Consider the following 22,482-nt stretch of genomic DNA (forward strand, 5'->3'; position numbering starts at 1 on the left):
CTGTCCCATACCTGACTGTAACTATCCTCCTCCACTGTCCCTGTCCCATACCTGGCTGTAACTGTCCTCCTCCACTGTCCCTGTCCCTGTCCCATACCTGGCTGTAACTATCCTCCTCCACTGTCCCTGTCCCATACCTGGCTGTAACTGTCCTCCTCCACTGTCCCTGTCCCATACCTGGCTGTAACTATCCTCCTCCACTGTCCCTGTCCCTGTCCCATACCTGGCTGTAACTGTCCTCCTCCACTGTCCCTGTCCCATACCTGGCTGTAACTATCCTCCTCCACTGTCCCTGTCCCTGTCCCATACCTGGCTGTAACTGTCCTCCTCCACTGTCCCTGTCCCTGTCCCATACCTGGCTGTAACTGTCCTCCTCCACTGTCCCTGTCCCATACCTGGCTGTAACTGTCCTCCTCCACTGTCCCTGTCCCATACCTGGCTGTAACTGTCCTCCTCCACTGTCCCTGTCCCTGTCCCATACCTGGCTGTAACTGTCCTCCTCCACTGTCCCTGTCCCTGTCCCATACCTGGCTGTAACTATCCTCCTCCACTGTCCCTGTCCCATACCTGGCTGTAACTATCCTCCTCCACTGTCCCTGTCCCATACCTGGCTGTAACTGTCCTCCTCCACTGTCCCTGTCCCATACCTGACTGTAACTATCCTCCTCCACTGTCCCTGTCCCATACCTGACTGTAACTATCCTCCTCCACTGTCCCTGTCCCATACCTGGCTGTAACTATCCTCCTCCACTGTCCCTGTCCCTGTCCCATACCTGGCTGTAACTATCCTCCTCCACTGTCCCTGTCCCATACCTGGCTGTAACTGTCCTCCTCCACTGTCCCTGTCCCATACCTGGCTGTAACTATCCTCCTCCACTGTCCCTGTCCCTGTCCCATACCTGGCTGTAACTGTCCTCCTCCACTGTCCCTGTCCCTGTCCCATACCTGGCTGTAACTATCCTCCTCCACTGTCCCTGTCCCTGTCCCATACCTGGCTGTAACTGTCCTCCTCCACTGTCCCTGTCCCTGTCCCATACCTGGCTGTAACTATCCTCCTCCACTGTCCCTGTCCCATACCTGGCTGTAACTGTCCTCCTCCACTGTCCCTGTCCCATACCTGGCTGTAACTATCCTCCTCCACTGTCCCTGTCCCATACCTGGCTGTAACTATCCTCCTCCACTGTCCCTGTCCCTGTCCCATACCTGACTGTAACTATCCTCCTCCACTGTCCCTGTCCCATACCTGACTGTAACTATCCTCCTCCACTGTCCCTGTCCCATACCTGACTGTAACTGTCCTCCTCCACTGTCCCTGTCCCTGTCCCATACCTGGCTGTAACTATCCTCCTCCACTGTCCCTGTCCCTGTCCCATACCTGGCTGTACCTATCCTCCTCCACTGTCCCTGTCCCATACCTGGCTGTAACTATCCTCCTCCACTGTCCCTGTCATGTTATCACCTCTCCTGTAGTCCCCTCTCCTGTTATCTCCTCTCCTGTTATCCCCTCTCCTGTTATCCCCTCTCCTGTTATCTCCTCTCCTGTTATCCCCTCTCCTGTTATCCCCTCTCCTGTTATCTCCTCTCCTGTTATCATCTCTCCTGTAGTCTCCATTCACACACCTATAGGAATCTCTACTGTTATCTCCTCTCCTATTATCTCCTCTCCTGTTATCTCCTCTCCTGTAGTCTCCTCCCACACACCTGTAGGAATCTCTCTTGTTATCTCCTCTCCTGTTATCACCTCTCCTGAAGTCTCCTCTCCTGTAGTCTCCTCTCCTGTAGTCTCCTCTCCTGTAGTCTCCATTCACACACCTATAGGAATCTCTACTGTTATCTCCTCTCCTATTATCTCCTCTCCTGTTATCTCCTCTCCTGTAGTCTCCTCCCACACACCTGTAGGAATCTCTCCTGTTATCACCTCTCCTGTTATCTCCTCTCCTGTAGTCTCCTCTCTTGTTATCACCTCTCCTGTTATCTCCTCTCCTGTTATCTCCTCTCCTGTTATCACCTCTCCTGTAGTCTCCTCCCACACACCTGTAGGAATCTCTCCTGTTATCACCTCTCCTGTAGTCTCCTCTCCTGTAGTCTCCTCTCCTGTTGTCTCCTCTCCAGTAGTCTCCTTTCACACCTGTAGGAATCTCTACTGTTATCTCCTCTCCTGTAGTCTCCTCTCCTGTAGTCTCCTCTCCTGTAGACTCCTCTCCTGTAGTCTCCTCTCCTGTTATCACCTCTCCTGTAGTCTCCTCTCACATACCTGTAGGAATCTCTCCTGTTATCTCCTCTCCTGTTATCTCCTCTCCTGTAGTATCCTCTCCTGTTATCTCCTCTCCTGTTATCTCCTCTCCTGTTGTCACCTCTCCTGTAGTCTCCTCTCCTGTTATCACCTCTCCTGTAGTCTCCTCTCACACACCTGTAGGAATCTCTCCTGTTATCTCCTCTCCTGTTATCTCCTCTCCTGTAATCTCCTCTCCTGTTATCTCCTTTCCTGTTATCTCCTCTCCTGTAGTCTCCTCTCACACACCTGTAGGAATCTCTCCTGCTCCTGCTGCCACTTCTCCTGTCGTCTTCTCTCATCCTCAGGGTTCCACACCCAGTGATCTACACGCTTAGCCAGGTTCAACATGGGGCTCTCCATCTACCACACACACACACACACACACACACACACACACACACACACACACACACAAGGAAAGGAAAGGAAAGATGAGACGAGAGGACAGGCAAAGTTCTAGAATAAAGATCAAGTTCTAGTATGAAGGTCAGGTTCTACAATAAAGGTCAAGTTCTAGAATGAAGGTCAGGTTCTAGAATAAAGATCAAGTTCTAGAATCGACATCAGGTTCTAGAATAAAGGTCAAGTTGTAGAATGAAGGTCAGGTTCTAGAATATAGGTCAAGTTGTAGAATGAAGGTCAGGTTCTAGAATAAAGATCAAGTTGTAGTATGAAGGTCAGGTTCTAGAATAAAGGTCAAGTTGTAGAATGAAGGTCAGGTTCTAGAATAAAAATCAAGTTGTAGTATGAAGGTCAGGTTCTAGAATAAAGATAAAGTTGTAGTATGAAGGTCAGGTTCTAGAATAAAGATCAAGTTGTAGAATCAACGTCAGTTTCTAGAATAAAAATCAAGTTCTAGAATGAAGGTCAGGTTCTAGAATAAAGATCAAGTTGTAGACTGAAGGTCAGGTTCTAGAATAAAGATCAAGTTGTAGTATGAAGGTCAGGTTCTAGAATAAAGATCAAGTTGTAGTATGAAAGTCAGGTTCTAGAATAAAGATCAAGTTCTAGAATGCAGGTCAGGTTCTAGAATAAAGATCAAGTTGTAGTATGAAGGTCAGGTTCTAGAATAAAAATCAAGTTGTAGTATGAAAGTCGGGTTCTAGAAAAAAGGTCAAGTTTTAGTATGAAGGTCAGGTTCTAGAATAAAGATCAAGTTGTAGTATGAAGGTCAGGTTCTAGAAGAAAGGTCAAGTTGTAGAATGAAGGTCAGGTTCTAGAATGAAGATCAAGATGTAGTATGAAAGTCAGGTTCTAGAATAAAGATCAAGTTCTAGAATCAACATCGGGTTCTATGAATAAAAATCAAGTTCTAGAATGAAGGTCAGGTTCTAGAATAAAGATCAAGTTCTGGAATCGACATCAGGTTCTAGAATAAAGGTCAAGTTGTAGAATGACGGTCAGGTTCTAGAATATAGGTCAAGTTGTAGAATGAAGGTCAGGTTCTAGAATAAAGATCAAGTTGTAGTATGAAGGTCAGGTTCTAGAATAAAGATCAAGTTGTAGAATGAAGGTCAGGTTCTAGAATAAAAATCAAGTTGTAGACTGAAGGCCAGGTTCTAGAATAAAGATCAAGTTGTAGACTGAAGGCCAGGTTCTAGAATAAATATCAAGTTGTAGTATGAAGGTCAGGTTCTAGAATAAAGATAAAGTTGTAGTATGAAGGTCAGGTTCTAGAATAAAGATCAAGTTGTAGAATCAACGTCAGTTTCTAGAATAAAAATCAAGTTCTAGAATGAAGGTCAGGTTCTAGAATAAAGATCAAGTTGTAGACTGAAGGTCAGGTTCTAGAATAAAGATCAAGTTGTAGTATGAAGGTCAGGTTCTAGAATAAAGATCAAGTTGTAGTATGAAAGTCGGGTTCTAGAATAAAGATCAAGTTGTAGAATGAAGGTCAGGTTCTAGAATGAAGCTCAAGTTGTAGTATGAAAGTCAGGTTCTAGAATAAAGATCAAGTTCTAGAATGCAGGTCAGGTTCTAGAATAAAGGTCAAGTTGTAGTATGAAGGTCAGGTTCTAGAATAAAGGTCAAGTTGTAGTATGAAGGTCAGGTTCTAGAATAAAAATCAAGTTGTAGTATGAAAGTCGGGTTCTAGAATAAAGGTCAAGTTCTAGGATGCAGGTCAGGTTCTAGAATAAAGATCAAGTTGTAGTATGAAGGTCAGGTTCTAGAATAAAAATCAAGTTGTAGTATGAAAGTCGGGTTCTAGAATAAAGGTCAAGTTTTAGTATGAAGGTCAGGTTCTAGAATAAAGATCAAGTTGTAGTATGAAGGTCAGGTTCTAGAAGAAAGGTCAAGTTGTAGAATGAAAGTCAGGTTCTAGAATGAAGATCAAGATGTAGTATGAAAGTCAGGTTCTAGAATAAAGACCAAGTTCTAGAATCAACATCGGGTTCTATGAATAGAAATCAAGTTCTAGAATGAAGGTCAGGTTCTAGAATAAAGATCAAGTTCTGGAATCGACATCAGGTTCTAGAATAAAGGTCAAGTTGTAGTATGAAGGTCAGGTTCTAGAATATAGGTCAAGTTGTAGAATGAAGGTCAGGTTCTAGAATAAAGATCAAGTTGTAGTATGAAGGTCAGGTTCTAGAATAAAGATCAAGTTGTAGAATGAAGGTCAGGTTCTAGAATAAAAATCAAGTTGTAGACTGAAGGCCAGGTTCTAGAATAAAGATCAAGTTGTAGACTGAAGGCCAGGTTCTAGAATAAATATCAAGTTGTAGTATGAAGGCCAGGTTCTAGAATAAAGATAAAGTTGTAGTATGAAGGTCAGGTTCTAGAATAAAGATCAAGTTGTAGAATCAACGTCAGTTTCTAGAATAAAAATCAAGTTCTAGAATGAAGGTCAGGTTCTAGAATAAAGATCAAGTTGTAGACTGAAGGTCAGGTTCTAGAATAAAGATCAAGTTGTAGTATGAAGGTCAGGTTCTAGAATAAAGATCAAGTTGTAGAATGAAGGTCAGGTTCTAGAATGAAGATCAAGTTGTAGTATGAAAGTCAGGTTCTAGAATAAAGATCAAGTTCTAGAATGCAGGTCAGGTTCTAGAATAAAGGTCAAGTTGTAGTATGAAGGTCAGGTTCTAGAATAAAGGTCAAGTTGTAGTATGAAGGTCAGGTTCTAGAATAAAAATCAAGTTGTAGTATGAAAGTCGGGTTCTAGAATAAAGGTCAAGTTGTAGTATGAAGGTCAGGTTCTAGAATAAAGGTCAAGTTCTAGGATGAAGGTCAGGTTCGAGAATAAAGATCAAGTTGTAGTATGAAGGTCAGGTTTTAGAATAAAGGTCAAGTTGTAGAATGAGAATGCTGAGCTATAAATGGTACTCACTGTCCCACTGCTCCCCTCCAGTCCTTCTGTGGAGGGAAACACACACAGTGTGTTAGCTACAGCAGCAGCATTAACGCTAACCTGGTTCACCCAGCAACAGGAATCTGGGTAATATCATCGTACCTGTCACCGAGGATGAGTAGGTGTGCTGGTTACTAAGCAATGAAGAGTCAGACCCCGCCTCCTCCCCTGATCTCCTTGACAATGCCATGGAGCCGTTCACCTAACAGACAATCAATAAGGAACCAAGAGCATCAGAACCATTCAATCAATCAACCAAACGTCAATCAATAAATGAATGAGAGTGGGTGTGGCTCCCCACCTGTTTGTTGCTGATCATATCTAACGGACGTGGCTGCAGGTGTGTCTGGGTGAGTTCCGTCACGATGGTCGTCGTGACAACACAGTTCCTCCCTCCAATCAGGGCGCTGACGGCCGACACCTGTGTCTTCTGATTGGCACCAGGGTGTTCGGTGGGTGGGGGGGAGTGAATGGGTGAGGAGGGGGATTGAAGGGCTGAGGAAGGCGGGGAGGACGGGAGAGTCTCTCCATTCACCCTCACCAAGCCATCTACCTGTAGACAGAGTGATGAGAGGTTAACTCACCAAACCATCTACCTGTAGACAGAGTGATGAGAGGTTACCTTGGTGTGGGGTATCATTAGATTTGGGGTGGTGTGGGGTATCATTAGATTTGGGGTGGTGTGAGGTATCATTAGATTTGGGGTGGTGTGGGGTATCATTAGATTTGGGGTGGTGTGGGGTATCATTAGATTTGGGGTGGTGTGAGGTATCATTAGATTTGGGGTGGTGTGGGGTATCATTAGATTTGGGGTATCATTAGATTTGGGGTGGTGTGGGGTATCATTAGATTTGGGGTATTGTTAGATTTGGGGTGGGGTGTCATTAGATTTGGGGTAGTGTGGGGTATCATTAGATTTGGGGTGGTGTGGGGTATCATTAGATTTGGGGTATCATTAGATTTGGGGTGGGGTGTCATTAGATTTGGGGTGGTGTGGGGTATCATTAGATTTGGGGTGGTGTGGGGTATCATTAGATTTGGGGTGGTGTGGGGTATCATTAGATTTGGGGTGGTGTGGGGTATCATTAGATTTGGGGTATCATTTGATTTGGGGTGGGGTGGGGTGTCATTAGATTTGGGGTGGTGTGGGGTATCATTAGATTTGGGGTGGTGTGGGGTATCATTAGATTTGGGGTGGTGTGGGGTATCATTAGATTTGGGGTATCATTTGATTTGGGGTGGGGTGGGGTATCATTAGATTTGGGGTGGTGTGAGGTATCATTAGATTTGGGGTGGTGTGGGGTATCATTAGATTTGGGTTATCATTAGATTTGGGGTGGGGTGAGGTGTCATTAGATTTGGGGTGGTGTGGGGTATCATTAGATTTGGGGTGGTGTGAGGTATCGTTAGATTTGGGGTGGTGTGGGGTATCATTAGATTTGGGGTGGTGTGGGGTATCATTAGATTTGGGGTGGTGTATCATTAGGGTGGGGTGTCATTATATTTGGGGTGGTGTGGGGTATCATTAGATTTGGGGTGGTGTGGGGTATCATTAGATTTGGGGTGGTGTGGGGTATCATTAGATTTGGGGTGGTGTGAGGTATCATTAGATTTGGGGTGGTGTGGGGTATCATTAGATTTGGGGTATCATTTGATTTGGGGTGGGGTATCATTAGATTTGGGGTGGTGTGAGGTATCATTAGATTTGGGGTGGTGTGGGGTATCATTAGATTTGGGTTATCATTAGATTTGGGGTGGGGTGAGGTGTCATTAGATTTGGGGTGGTGTGGGGTATCATTAGATTTGGGGTGGTGTGAGGTATCGTTAGATTTGGGGTGGTGTGGGGTATCATTAGATTTGGGGTGGTGTATCATTAGGGTGGGGTGTCATTAGATTTGGGGTGGTGTGGGGTATCATTAGATTTGGGGTATCTTTAGATTTGGGGTGGGGTGTCATTAGATTTGGGGCGGTGTGGGGTATCATTAGATTTGGGGTGGTGTGGGGTATCATTAGATTTGGGGTATCATTAGATTTGGGGTGGGGTGTCATTAGATTTGGGGTGGTGTGAGGTATCATTAGATTTTGGGTGGTGTGGGGTATCATAAGATTTGGGGTGGGGTGGGGTATCATTAGATTTTGGGTGGTGTGAGGTATCATTAGATTTGGGGTGGTGTGGGGTATCATTAGATTTGGGGTGGTGTGGGATATCATAAGATTTGGGGTGGTGTGGGGTATCATTAGATTTGGGGTGGTGTGGGGTATCATTAGATTTGGGGTGGTGTGGGGTATCATTAGATTTGGGGTGGTGTGATGTATCATTAGATTTGGGGTGGTGTGGGGTGTCATTAGATTTGGGGTGGTGTGGGGTATCATTAGATTTGGGGTGGTGTGGGGTATCATTAGATTTGGGGTGGTGTGGGGTGTCATTAGATTTGGGGTGGTGTGGGGTATCATTAGATTTGGGGTGGTGTGGGGTATCATTAGATTTGGGGTGATTCGGGGCATCATTAGATTTGGGGTGGTGTGGGGTATCATTAGATTTGGGGTGGTGTGGGGTATCATTAGATTTGGGGTGGTGTGGGGTGTCATTAGATTTGGGGTGGTGTGGGGTATCATTAGATTTGGGGTGGTGTGGGGTATCATTAGATTTGGGGTGATTCGGGGCATCATTAGATTTGGGGTGGTGTGGGGTATCATTAGATTTGGGGTGGTGTGGGGTATCATTAGATTTGGGGTGATTCGGGGTATCATTAGATAAAAATGGGGTGCTGGCTGATAAAGTGTGAATTCTCCTAGCCCCTAAAGCGTCTAGGCTCAACCATTTTCTCAAAGTGTCAACACATTGAAATGAATAGAGGTGCCCGTTTGGGCTGTTCGTCCCCCACGGACGGTGGTCTCAAGAGCTATGTCACAATGGGACGCCGGACTATTGCGTCTGTGTCTGTGGACGCTGAATTACGCTTAACCCCTAACCCCTATCCCTACCTGCCCTTACCTTAACAGGCTTGTGTCCAGGCTGTGTCTCTGGTGGCTGGCAGTAGGGCTTGGCTGTTAGGAGAGGGAGGGGCCGGGAGGGGGGGAGATGGGAGGGGGGAGTGTGTGCTGACTTTGTGTGGAGTGGTTTTGTGTGTGCGTGTGTTGGGTGTGTTGGGTGTTTTGGGTTTGGAGCTGTGTGTGTTGGGTGTGTGTGACAGAGATTTGTTTTTGGGGGGGGGCTCGGGGCTCTTGCTTTGTGTCAGTCTGCAGGGCCTCTAGTCCGTTTCCAGCTCGTTCTGGGTTGTCAGGGTCAGAGTCGGGGTTGTAGTCAGCAGTAATGGTTCTAGACTCAGGGTTCTGGTTAGTAATTATGCTTCTAGACTCAGGGTTCTGGTCAGTAATAATGGTTCTAGACTCAGGGTTCTGGTCAGGGGTAATGGTTCTAGACTCAGGGTTCTGGTCAGCAGTAATGGTTCTAGACTCAGGGTTCTGGTTAGTAATAATGGTTCTAGGGTTAGGGTTCTGGTCAGTAGTAATGGTTCTAGACTCAGGGTTCTGGTCAGAGGTAATGGTTCTAGACTTAGGGTTCTGGTCAGTACTAATGGTTCTAGACTCAAGGTTCTGGTCAGTAGTAATGGTTCTAGACTCTGGGTTCTGGTCAGTAGTAATGGTTGTAGACTCAGAGTTCTGGTCAGTAGTAATGGTTGTAGACTCAGAGTTCTGGTTATTAATACTGGTTCTAGGGTTAGGGTTCTGGTCAGTAGTAATGGTTCTAGACTCAGGGTTCTGGTCAGTAGTGATGGTTTTAGACTCAGGGTTCTGGTTGGTAGTAATGGTTCTAGACTCAAGGTTCTGGTTGGTAGTAGTGGTTCTAAACTCAGGGTTCTGGTTGGTAGCAGGTGTTCTAGAATCAGGGTTCTGGTCAGTAGTAATGGTTCTAGGTAGCTGCAGACTGTCCAGCGTTGAATCACTGATGGTGAAGCGGAGAGCGTAACGCTGGAGAACCATGGCAGCTTCCGCTTTAGAGCCCGCCCTCCTGTACGCATCACACAGCTCCGCCTCCCTACGCTCTCTGTAGTGAAAGACGGGGGGTAGAGTTTATTCCATTTTTTATGAACCTGTATTAACCTTTAACCTTTAGTCACAGTGAGATACAACTATTTTACAAGACAGACCTGTATTAGAAGCTGGTGATACAAGGAGTGAGAAAGATTTAGGTCCCCTCTCCTCCTCCTCTCCCTCTCCCTTTCTTCTCCTCTCCTCCTTCCCCTCTCTTCTCCTCTCCCTCCCCCCTCTCCTCCCCCTTCTCCCCTCTCCTCTAATCCCCCTCCCTCTCCTCCTTCCCCTCTCCCGCTCTCTTCTCCTCTCCCTCCCCCCTCTCCTCCCCCTCCTCCCCTCTCCTCCTCCTCCTCCCCCTCCTTCCCTCCCTCCCTCCCCTCCCTCCCCTTTCCTCTAATCCCTCCTCCCTCCCCTCCTCCCCTCTCCTCTCCTCTCTTCCTCCTTCCTCTCCTCCTCCTCCCTTTCCTCTCTTTCCCTCCCTCTCCTTCTCCTCCTTCCTCTCTCCGTACTTGTCCTCTACGATCTCTCTGTACGTCTTGATGTTCTTCTTCTGGGTGTGGCCTCCCTCCTCCTCCTTCATCATCCTCTCCATCCGCTTCCTCTCCTCCTCTTTCCTGATCAGATCCTGAGAAGCACTGCGGCGACGACTCTTCCACCGGGCTAGGTCCTAGAGGGCGGGGAGGAGGGAGGAGAGGGGGATGAGAGGAGAGGGGAGGAGAGAGGAGAGGGGGATGAGAGGAGAGGGGAGGAGAGAGGAGAGAGGGATGAGAGGAGAGGGGAGGAGAGAGGAGAGAGGGATGAGAGGAGAGGGGAGGAGAGAGGAGAGGGGGATGAGAGGAGAGGGGAGGAGAGAGGAGGGGGGGATGAGAGGAGAGGGGAGGAGAGAGGAGAGGGGGATGAGAGGAGAGGGGAGGAGAGAGGAGAGAGGGATGAGAGGAGAGAGGGATGAGAGAGGAGAGGGGGATGAGAGGAGAGGGGAGGAGAGAGGAGAGGGGGATGAGAGGAGAGGGGAGGAGAGAGGAGAGAGGGATGAGAGGAGAGGGGAGGAGAGAGGAGAGAGGGATGAGAGGAGAGGGGAGGAGAGAGGAGAGGGGGATGAGAGGAGAGGGGAGGAGAGAGGAGGGGGGGATGAGAGGAGAGGGGAGGAGAGAGGAGAGGGGGATGAGAGGAGAGGGGAGGAGAGAGGAGAGAGGGATGAGAGGAGAGGGGAGGAGAGAGGAGAGGGGGATGAGAGGAGAGGGGAGGAGAGAGGAGGGGAGGAGAGAGGAGAGGGGATGAGAGGAGAGGGGAGGAGAGAGGAGAGGGGGATGAGAGGAGAGGGGAGGAGAGAGGAGAGGGGGATGAGAGGAGAGGGGAGGAGAGAGGAGAGGGGGATGAGAGGAGAGGGGAGGAGAGAGGAGAGGGGGATGAGAGGAGAGGGGAGGAGAGAGGAGAGGGGGATGAGAGGAGAGGGGAGGAGAGAGGAGAGGGGGGTGAGAGGAGAGGGGAGGAGAGAGGAGAGAGGGATGAGAGGAGAGGGGAGGAGAGAGGAGAGGGGGATGAGAGGAGAGGGGAGGAGAGAGGAGGGGAGGAGAGAGGAGAGGGGATGAGAGGAGAGGGGAGGAGAGAGGAGAGGGGGATGAGAGGAGAGGGGAGGAGAGAGGAGAGGGGGATGAGAGGAGAGGGGAGGAGAGAGGAGAGGGGGATGAGAGGAGAGGGGAGGAGAGAGGAGAGGGGGGTGAGAGGAGAGGGGAGGAGAGAGGAGAGAGGGATGAGAGGAGAGGGGAGGAGAGAGGAGAGGGGGATGAGAGGAGAGGGGAGGAGAGAGGAGGGGAGGAGAGAGGAGAGGGGGATGAGAGGAGAGGGGAGGAGAGAGGAGAGGGGGATGAGAGGAGAGGGGAGGAGAGAGGAGAGGGGGATGAGAGGAGAGGGGAGGAGAGAGGAGAGGGGGATGAGAGGAGAGGGGAGGAGAGAGGAGAGGGGGGTGAGAGGAGAGGGGAGGAGAGAGGAGAGAGGGATGAGAGGAGAGGGGAGGAGAGAGGAGAGGGGGATGAGAGGAGAGGGGAGGAGAGAGGAGGGGAGGAGAGAGGAGAGGGGATGAGAGGAGAGGGGAGGAGAGAGGAGAGGGGGATGAGAGGAGAGGGGAGGAGAGAGGAGAGGGGGATGAGAGGAGAGGGGAGGAGAGAGGAGAGGGGGATGAGAGGAGAGGGGAGGAGAGAGGAGAGGGGGGTGAGAGGAGAGGGGAGGAGAGAGGAGAGAGGGATGAGAGGAGAGGGGAGGAGAGAGGAGAGAGGGATGAGAGGAGAGGGGAGGAGAGAGGAGAGAGGGATGAGAGGAGAGGGGAGGAGAGAGGAGAGAGGGATGAGAGGAGAGGGGAGGAGAGAGGAGAGGGGGATGAGAGGAGAGGGGAGGAGAGGAGAGGGGAGGAGAGAGGAGAGGGGAGGAGAGAGGAGAGGGGGATGAGAGGAGAGGGGAGGAGAGAGGAGGGGGGGATGAGAGGAGAGGGGAGGAGAGAGGAGAGGGGGATGAGAGGAGAGGGGAGGAGAGAGGAGGGGAGGAGAGAGGAGAGGGGATGAGAGGAGAGGGGAGGAGAGAGGAGAGGGGGATGAGAGGAGAGGGGAGGAGAGAGGAGAGGGGGATGAGAGGAGAGGGGAGGAGAGAGGAGAGGGGGATGAGAGGAGAGGGGAGGAGAGAGGAGAGGGGGGTGAGAGGAGAGGGGAGGAGAGAGGAGAGAGGGATGAGAGGAGAGGGGAGGAGAGAGGAGAGAGGGATGAGCGGAGAGTGGAGGAGAGAGGAGAGAGGGATGAGAGGAGAGGGGAGGAGAGAGGAGAGAGGGATGAGAGGAGAGGGGAGGAGAGAGGAGAGAGGGATGAGAGGAGAGGGGAGGAGAGAGGAGAGGGGGATGAGAGGAGAGGGGAGGAGAGGAGAGGGGAGGAGAGAGGAGAGAGGGATGAGAGGGGAACGGGAAGAGGAGTGGAGAGAGGAGAGAGGGATGAGAGGAGAGGGGAGGAGAGGAGAGGAGAGGAGAGAGGGATGAGAGGAGAGGGGAGGAGAGAGGAGAGAGGGATGAGAGGAGAGGGGAGGAGAGAGGAGAGAGGAGAGAGGAGAGAGGAGAGAGGGATGAGAGGAGAGTGGATGAGGAGAGGAGAGAGGGATGAGAGGAGAGCGGGAAGAGGAGTGGAGAGAGGAGAGAGGGATGAGAGGGGAGGAGAGGGGAGGAGAGAGGAGAGAGGGATGAGAGGAGAGAGGGAAGAGGAGTGGAGAGGGGAGGAGAAAGGAGAGAGGAGAGAGGGATGAGAGGAGAGCGGGAAGAGGAGTGGAGAGAGGAGAGTGGGTGAGGAGAGAGGGATGAGAGGAGAGTGGATGAGGAGAGGGATGAGAGGAGAGTGGGAAGAGGAGTGGAGAGAGGAGAGTGGGTGAGGAGAGGAGAGAGGGATGAGTGGAGAGTGGATGAGGAGAGGAGAGAGGGATGTCTGTCTGTGCCTAGAGGGAGGAAAGGAGAGAGGAGATTCTGTCCGTCCGTCTGTCTTACGTCTTGCCATTCCTCCTCCTCCTGGTGATTGGTGTACTGTTCCTGCATGCCGTCATATCGTGATTGGCCGAGAGGCTGAAGTAGTCCCGCCCCCTCTTCCTCGCTGTGCATGTTAATTATACTTATGCTCCTAGACAGCAGGGAACCGGAAACAGGAAATCAGAGTGATGTCAGAGAGGAGTTGCCATTAGCTGTTTGCTGTTTTGGTTGAATGCATATGGAGGAAGGGTAGGCAGGGTAGGGTAGGGTAGGTTGGGTAGGGTTGGGTAGGGTAGGTGGGTAGGTAGGCAGGGTAGGGTATGGTAGGGTAGGTTGGGTAGGGTTGGGTAGGGTAGGTGGGTAGGGTAGGTTGGGTAGGGTAGGGTAGGTGGGTAGGTAGGCAGGGTAGGGTAGGGTAGAGTTGGGTAGAGTTGGGTAGGGTCGGGTAGAGTAGGTTGTGTAGAGTAGGGTGGGTTGGGTAGGGTGGGGTTGGGTAGGGTAGGTAAGGTAAGGTTCAGTAGGGTAGGTAAGGTAGGGTAGTATAGGTAGGGTAGGGTAGGGTAGGGTAGGGTGGGTAGGTAGGTAGGTAGGTAGGTAGGTAGGTAGGTAGGTAGGTAGGGTAGAGTAGGCAGGGTAGGGTAGGTAGGTAGAGTAGGGTGTGTTGGGTAGGGTTGGGTAGGTTAGGGTAGCTAGGTAGGTATGAATGGAGGTAGGGTAGGTTGGGTAGCTAGGTAGGTATGAATGGAGGTAGGGTAGGTATGTAGGGTAGGTAGGGTAGGTACTGTATGTAGGGTAGGTAGGGTAGGGTAGGTAGGTAGGGCAAGGTAGGTTGGGTAGGTAGGTAGGGCAGGTAGGGTGGAGTAGGGTGGAGTAGGGTAGGTAGGTAGGTAGGGTAGGGTAGGTACTGTATGTAGGGTAGGTAGGGTAGGGTAGGGTAGGTAGGTAGGTAGGTAGGTAGGGTAGGGAAGATGGGTAGGTAGGTAGGTAGGTAGGGTAGGTAGGTAGGGTAGGTACTGTATGTAGGGTAGGTAGGTAGGGTAGGTAGGGTAGAGTAGGGTAGGTAGGGTAGGTAGGTCAGGGTAGGTAGGGTAGAGTAGGGTAGGTAGGGTAGGTAGGGTAGGTAGGTCAGGGTAGGTAGGGTAGAGTAGGGTAGGGTAGGTAGGTAGGGCAGGGTAGGTAGGGTAGGGTAGAGTAGCTAGGGCAGGGTAGGTAGGGTAGAGTAGGGTAGAGTAGGGTAGGTAGGTAGGGCAGGGTAGGTAGGGTAGAGTAGGGTAGGGTAGGTAGGGCAGGGTAGGGTAGAGTAGGGTAGGGTAGAGTAGAGTAGGGTAGGGTAGGTAGGGTAGAGTAGGGTAGGGTTGGTAGGGTAGGGTAGGTAGGGTAGGGTAGAGTAGAGTAGGGTAGGGTAGGTAGGGTAGGTAGGGTAGGAAGGGTAGGAGAGAGAGAGAGTGTGTACTCCTCAGACATCTTAGACAGAGAGAGACTTACTCCAACTCCTCAGACATCTTAGACACTCTCCTGCTCAACCTGCAGAGAAAGAGAGGTGGAGAGCGAGAGATTGAGAGGGGGGAAAGAGAGAGAGAGTGCGAGAGGGGGAAAGAGAGAGGGAGTGCGAGAGTGCGAGAGAGAGAGAGAGGGGAAAGAGAGACAGAGAGAGGGGGGGAGAGAGACAGGGTGGAGAGAGAGAGAGAGAGTTAGTAACAACATGACAGATCTGATGTAATATAACAGAAACAACATGTGTGTGTGTGTGTGTGTGTGGGGGGGGGGGGGGGGTATGGGTGTATGTGTGGGTGTGTGTGTGTGTGTGTGGGTGTGCGCGGGTGTGTGCGGGTGTGTGCGTGGGTGTGCGTGGGTGTGTGTATGTGGGTGTGGGTGTGGGTGTGTGGGGGTGTGTGTGTGTGGGTGTGTGTGTGTGTGTGTGTGTGTGTGTGTGTGTGTGTGTGTGTGTGTGTGTGTGTGTGTGTGTGTGTGTGTGTGTGTGAGTGTGTGTGTGATCTCACATCATTGGAGGCAGATCATTGTCTTCCACCCAGAACGGTCTTCTCTTAGACTCTCCCACCTTCTTCCCTCTCTCCATCTCTGTCTCCTCTCCTCTCTCAATCTCTATCTCCTTCCGTCTCTCCTTCATCTCTGTCTCCATCTGTATCTCCTTCTCTATCTCCTTCCCTCTCTCCTCTCTCTCCATCTCTGTCTCCTCTCCTCTCTCCATCTCTCTCTCCTTCTCTCTCTCCATCTCTGTCTCCTCTCCTCTCTCCATCTCTCTCTCTTTCCCTCTCTCCATCTCTCTCTCCTTCCCTCTCTCCTTCCCTCTCTCCATCCCCTCCTCCCTCCTTTTTTCCCTCCCACTAAGCTGGGGGAGAGGAGGGGTGGGAGGAGGAGTGAGGGTGTGGGAGGAGAGTAGGGTGGAGGGAGAAGAGGGGGAGGAGAGATAGGGGTTGTCCTCGAGACACTTCCTGGTTGGGGCTTCAGTTCCTGTTGCTGTGGAAACGCCACTGCTGAGAAAGACGGCCAGTGACATCATCAAGCGGGGACAGTTCAACACAGACCAGATGAAACCAAGCGATTACAGACACAGACCAAACCAAACGATCACAGACACAGACCAAACCAAGCAATGACAGACACAGACAAAACCAAGTGATCACAGACCAGACAAAACCAAGCAATCACAGATACAGAGCACGGAGCTATCCAAACCATAGCCACAGACAGTAGTAGTCAAACCCAGACCATGATGTCAGAGCACCACCAGACAGTAGTAGTCAAACCCAGACCATGATGTCAGAGCACCACCAGACAGATGTTTTAGTTGTGATACATCAGACCAGACAGACAGACGGACGGACGGGCGCACACACACACACACACACACACACACACACACACACACACACACACACACACACACACACACACACACACACACACACACACACACACACACACACACACACACACACGTTAGTGGGTAAGCAAAGCACCAAGTCTCCAAGCATCATCAGTGTGTCAGTCTGTTGTCCTGTCTGTACCTGGGTTGCTGTTTGTGTCTGTAGAGTTGGTTGGGTCCACCAGCGGGGGTGTTCTGGTAGAGTTGGTTGGGTCCACCAGAGGGGGTGTTCTTGTAGAGTTGGTTGGGTCCACCAGAGGGGGTGTTCTGGTAGAGTTGGTTGGGTCCACCAGAGGGGGTGTTCTGGTAGAGTTGGTTGGGTCCACCAGAGGGGGTGTTCTTGTAGAGTTGGTTGGGTCCACCAGCAGGGGTGTTCTTGTAGAGTTGGTTGGATCCACCAGCAGGGGTGTTCTTGTAGAGTTGGTTGGGTCCACCAGAGGGGGTGTTCTTCTGTTGGGCCGCTCCAGGGACAGGCAGGAACAGGTTAAAGGAGCGTCCAGTTCTCCCCGCGCTGTGTTGGTATGCCCCGGTCCTACGAGCCAACATATCATCCTTCTCCAGGTCTGGTACAGGGCACTCTTCCTCCTCCTCATCATCATCATCATAGTTACAATGGCTGGGAACGGGCGGCCTGACGACCATTGCCACGTTGGGGTGCTGTTGAGGCATGTCCATGGAGACCCTGGATTGCTGTATCTTCCTGTCTGTAACTACTTCCTGTGGTGGGCGTTTGGAACCCGGCAGTGGTAGGAAGCGGTTTAATGTTGTTGTCGTGGTGTTGTGGGTCCTGGGGAACGCGCCTGTCTTCCTGGCCATCATGTCATCCTTCTGAAGGTCCGGAACCTTCCTTTCATCTCTCCCTCCATCCTCCTCCTCCTCTCTCACTCTCCTCTCGTACTGCGCCAGACGGGCTTCTAGCTCCAACAGGGAGGGAGGAGACTCTGGGCTCAGGGGGGAGGGGCCAGGGTTGGGAGGCGGGGTATGTGTGGCGTCGACTCCGCCCATATGGCTGTGAGGTCATCAAGGGGGGAGAAGAGGTAGTGTAACTTTTGTAACCATAGCAGCAGGAAGAACACAACAATCCCCTTCTGACACACACACAGACTGAGAGAGAGAGAGAAACAAAGGGAGAGAGAGCGCTCGATAGAGAGAGAGAGAGAGAGAGAGAGAGAGAGAGAGAGAGAGAGAGGAAGATAGAGAGAGCGAAAGGGAGAAAGAGAGAGAAAGGGAGAGATGGAAGAGAGAAATATATAATGCCTTTCCATCTCTCTATGGCAACTTCCTGTGCAGCAATTAAGATAAAACACAGAACACATGTAGCTTCACACACAGCTACTCATAGAGCTAGTGACTTATGATAATAATGAATATAGCTGTAAGCAGCTACAGGATGGCAGAAAAGACACAAGATCAGTTGGATAACAAAGCAAGCCCTCATGTATGAACTATTTTATTTTATGTCTAATCAGTAAAAGCATCATCAATAAACCCCAGGAAGAGTAGCTGCTGCCTTGAAAGGAACTAATGGGGATCCATAATAAACCCCAGGAAGAGTAGCTGCTGCCTTGGCAGGAACTAATGGGGATCCATAATAAACCCCAGGAAGAGTAGCTGCTGCCTTGGCAGGAACTAATGGGGATCCATAATAAACCCCAGGAAGAGTAGCTGCTGCCTTGGCAGGAACTAATGGGGATCCATAATAAACCCCAGGAAGAGTAGCTGCTGCCTTGGCAGGAACTAATGGGGATCCATAATAAACCCAGGAAGAGTAGCTGCTGCCTTGGCAGGAACTAATGGGGATCCATAATAAACCCCAGGAAGAGTAGCTGCTGCCTTGGCAGGAACTAATGGGGATCCATAATAAACCCCAGGAAGAGTAGCTGCTGCCTTGGCAGGAACTAACGGGGATCCATAATAAACCCTAGGAAGAGTAGCTGCTGCCTTGGTAGGAACTAATGGGGATCCATGATAAACCCCAGGAAGAGTAGCTGCTGCCTTGGCAGGAACTAATGGGGATCCATAATAAACCCCAGGAAGAGTAGCTGCTGGCTTGGCAGGAACTAATGGGGATCCATAATAAACCCCCAGGAAGAGTAGCTGCTGCCTTGGTAGGAACTAATGGGGATCCATAATAAACCCCAGGAAGAGTAGCTGCTGCCTTGGCAGGAACTAATGGGGATCCATAATAAACCCCAGGAAGAGTAGCTGCTGCCTTGGCAGGAACTAATGGGGATCCATAATAAACCCCAGGAAGAGTAGCTGCTGGCTTGGCAGGAACTAATGGGGATCCATAATAAACCCCCAGGAAGAGTAGCTGCTGCCTTGGTAGGAACTAATGGGGATCCATAATAAACCCCAGCAAGAGTAGCTGCTGCCTTGGCAGGAACTAATGGGGATCCATAATAAACCCCAGGAAGAGTAGCTGCTGCCTTGGCAGGAACTAATGGGGATCCATAATAAACCCCAGGAAGAGTAGCTGCTGCCTTGGCAGGAACTAATGGGGATCCATAATAAACCCAGGAAGAGTAGCTGCTGCCTTGGCAGGAACTAATGGGGATCCATAATAAACCCCAGGAAGAGTAGCTGCTGCCTTGGCAGGAACTAATGGGGATCCATAATAAACCCCAGGAAGAGTAGCTGCTGCCTTGGCAGGAACTAACGGGGATCCATAATAAACCCTAGGAAGAGTAGCTGCTGCCTTGGTAGGAACTAATGGGGATCCATGATAAACCCCAGGAAGAGTAGCTGCTGCCTTGGCAGGAACTAATGGGGATCCATAATAAACCCCAGGAAGAGTAGCTGCTGCCTTGGCAGGAACTAATGGGGATCCATAATAAACCCCAGGAAGAGTAGCTGCTGCCTTGGCAGGAACTAATGGGGATCCATAATAAACCCCAGGAAGAGTAGCTGCTGCCTTGGCAGGAACTAATGGGGTCCATATTAAATACAAATACATACATCACTGGATTAGGTTGCACATCAATTCATCTTGAGTCATTTCTGCTTGGATATGTTAGATAAAACAATGTATTTATTGAATAGCCTACCATCTCAGTAGGCAATTACACAGTCTAAACCAATGGTAATGACTTTAGTAGGAAGGTTATTCCTACGTGATGCTGCAGAAAACAATTGGAGAACAAATCACGGGCTCGTTCTACCAGGGGACAATGTTACAGGCACCAGTTCTACCAGGGGACAATGTTACAGGGGACAATGTTACAGGCACCAGTTCTACCAGGGGACAATGTTACAGGCACCAGTTCTACCAGGAGACAATGTTACAGTTACCAGTTCTACCAGGGGACAATGTTACAGGGGACAATGTTACAGGCACCAGTTCTACCAGGGGACAATGTTACAGGCACCAGTTCTACCAGGGGACAATGTTACAGGCACCAGTTCTACCAGGAGACAATGTTACAGGCACCAGTTCTACCAGGAGACAATGTTACAGTTACCAGTTCTACCAGGGGACAATGTTACAGGGGACAATGTTACAGGCACCAGTTCTACCAGGGGACAATGTTACAGGCACCAGTTCTACCAGGGGACAATGTTACAGGCACCAGTTCTACCAGGGAACAATGTTACAGGCACCAGTTCTACCAGGGGACAATGTTACAGGCACCAGTTCTACCAGGGGACAATGTTACAGGCACCAGTTCTACCAGGGGACAATGTTACAGGCACCAGTTCTACCAGGAGACAATGTTACAGGCACCAGTTCTACCAGGGGACAATGTTATAGGCACCAGTTCTACCAGGGGACAATGTTACAGGCACCAGTTCTACCAGGGAACAATGTTACAGGCACCAGTTCTACCAGGAGACAATGTTACAGGCACCAGTTCTACCAGGAGACAATGTTACAGTTACCAGTTCTACCAGGGGACAATGTTACAGGGGACAATGTTACAGGCACCAGTTCTACCAGGGGACAATGTTACAGGCACCAGTTCTACCAGGGGACAATGTTACAGGCACCAGTTCTACCAGAGGACAATGTTACAGGCACCAGTTCGACCAGGAGACAATGTTACAGGCACCAGTTCTACCAGGGGACAATGTTACAGGGGACAATGTTACAGGCACCAGTTCTACCAGGAGACAATGTTACTGGGGACAATGTTACAGGCACTAGTTCTACCAGGGGACAATGTTACAGGCACCAGTTCTACCAAGAGACAATGTTACAGGCACCAGTTCTACCAGGAGACAATGTTACAAAAATCAAATCAAATCAAATGTATTTGTCACATACACAGATGTTAATGCGAGTGTAGCGAAATGCTTGTGCTTCTAGTTCCGACAGTGGACAATGTTACTGGCACCAGTTCTACCAGGGGACAATGTTACTGGCACCAGTTCTACCAGGGGACAATGTTACAGGCACCAGTTCTACCAGAGGACAATGTTACAGGCACCAGTTCTACCAGGAGACAATGTTACAGGCACCAGTTCTACCAGGGGACAATGTTACAGGCACCAGTTCTACCAGATTCGACAACATTTTTAAAAAGAGTACCAGAGTACCCACTGATGTAGCCAGGGCCAGTCCAGTCCAGCGCCACAGCCAGACACACCCAGGCCTAGCAGAACAGAGCAGCACAGTCCTTAGCATTACAACCCACCACTACCCGCAACAACCCATTTGGCCCTGTTTCAGATTGGATCTAGCCTGGTTCTGTTCTATGCTGGTTCTAGTCTGGTTCTAGCCTGGTTCTGTTCCAGTCTGGTTCTGTTCTAGTCTGGTTCTAGTCTGGTTCTGTTCTAGTCTGGTTCTGTTCTAGTCTGGTTCTAGCCTGGTTCTGTTCCAGTCTGGTTCTGTTCTAGTCTGGTTCTAGTCTGGTTCTGTTCTAGTCTGGTTCTAGCCTAGTCTGGTTCTAGTCTGGTTCTAGTCTGGTTATAAAGCCTCTCTTGAAAAAGCCAAACCTTGACCCAGAAAATATAAAAAACTATCGGCCTATATCAAATCTTCCATTCCTCTCAAAATTTTTAGAAAAGGCTGTTGCGCAACAACTCACTGCCTTCCTGAAGACAAACAATGTATACGAAATGCTTCAGTCTGGTTTTAGACCCCATCATAGCACTGAGACTGCACTTGTGAAGGTGGTAAATGACCTTTTAATGGCATCAGACCGAGGCGCTGCATCTGTCTTTGTGCTCCTAGACCTTAGTGCTGCTTTTGATACCATCGATCACCACATTCTTTTGGAGAGATTGGAAACCCAAATTGGTCTACACGGGCAAGTTCTGGCCTGGTTTAGATCTTATCTGTTGGAAAGATATCAGTTTGTCTCTGTGAATGGTTTGTCTTCTGACAAATCAACTGTAAATTTCGGTGTTCCTCAAGGTTCCGTTTTAGGACCACTATTGTTTTCACTATATATTTTACCTCTTGGGGATGTCATTCGAAAACATAATATTAACTTTCACTGCTATGCGGATGACACACAGCTGTACATTTCAATGAAACATGGTGAAGCCCCAAAATTGCCCTTGCTAGAAGCATGTGTTTCAGACATAAGGAAGTGGATGGCTGCAAACTTTCTACTTTTAAACTCGGACAAAACAGAGATGCTTGTTCTAGGTCCCAAGAAACAAAGAGATCTTCTGTTGAATCTGACAATTAACCTTAATGGTTGTACAGTCGTCTCAAATAAAACTGTGAAGGACCTCGGCGTTACTCTGGACCCTGATCTCTCTTTTGAAGAACATATCAAGACCATTTCAAGGACAGCTTTTTTCCATCTACGTAACATTGCAAAAATCAGAAACTTTCTGTCCAAAAATGATGCAGAAAAATTAATCCATGCTTTTGTCACTTCTAGGTTAGACTACTGCAATGCTCTACTTTCCGGCTACCCGGATAAAGCACTAAATAAACTTCAGTTAGTGCTAAATACGGCTGCTAGAATCCTGACTAGAACCAAAAAATAAGTCTCCGTACGCTACGGTCACAAGACGCAGGCCTCCTAATTGTCAAACAGCTGGAGGCAGGGCTTTCTCCAATAGAGCTCCATTTTTATGGAATGATCTGCCTACCCATGTCAGAGACGCAAACTCGGGCCTCAACCTTTAAGTCTTTACTGAAGACTCATCTCTTCAGTGGGTCATATAATTAAGTGTAGTCTGGCCCAGGAGTGGGAAGGTGAACAGAAAGGCTCTGGAGCAACGAACCGCCCTTGCTGTCTCTGCCTGGCCGGTTCCCCTCTTTCCACTGGGATTCTTTGCCTCTAACCCTATTACAGGGGCTGAGTCACTGGCTTACTAGGGCTCTTTCATACCGTCCCTAGGAGGGGTGCGTCACTTGAGTGGGTTGAGTCACTGATGTGATCTTCCTGTCTGGGTTGGCGCCCCCCCTAGGGTTGTGCCGTGGTGGAGATCTTTGTGGGCTATACTCGGCCTTGTCTCATGATGGCAAGTTGGTGGCTGAAGATATCACT

General features: G+C 49.8%; 1 protein-coding gene across 1 annotated transcript in view; it reads right to left on the reverse strand.

Moving 5' to 3' along the window:
• The window catches only part of LOC139419356 (LIM domain only protein 7-like), an 85,073-nt gene that overhangs the window by 33,601 nt on the left and 28,990 nt on the right, over positions 1-22,482 (reverse strand). Inside the window, exons 14-23 of the mRNA XM_071169296.1 lie at positions 16,176-17,042; positions 15,147-15,641; positions 14,632-14,670; positions 13,168-13,297; positions 10,166-10,323; positions 8,679-9,669; positions 5,923-6,174; positions 5,724-5,823; positions 5,601-5,626; positions 2,522-2,635 (exon numbers count right to left, since the gene is read on the reverse strand). Of these exons, the coding sequence (XP_071025397.1) occupies positions 2,522-2,635; positions 5,601-5,626; positions 5,724-5,823; positions 5,923-6,174; positions 8,679-9,669; positions 10,166-10,323; positions 13,168-13,297; positions 14,632-14,670; positions 15,147-15,641; positions 16,176-17,042 (3,172 nt within the window). The remainder of the gene's footprint in view (positions 1-2,521; positions 2,636-5,600; positions 5,627-5,723; positions 5,824-5,922; positions 6,175-8,678; positions 9,670-10,165; positions 10,324-13,167; positions 13,298-14,631; positions 14,671-15,146; positions 15,642-16,175; positions 17,043-22,482) is intronic.

This window comes from Oncorhynchus clarkii, chromosome 10 (genome assembly GCF_045791955.1).
Source record: "Oncorhynchus clarkii lewisi isolate Uvic-CL-2024 chromosome 10, UVic_Ocla_1.0, whole genome shotgun sequence".
In the NCBI taxonomy this organism is placed as follows: Eukaryota; Metazoa; Chordata; class Actinopteri; order Salmoniformes; family Salmonidae; genus Oncorhynchus; species Oncorhynchus clarkii.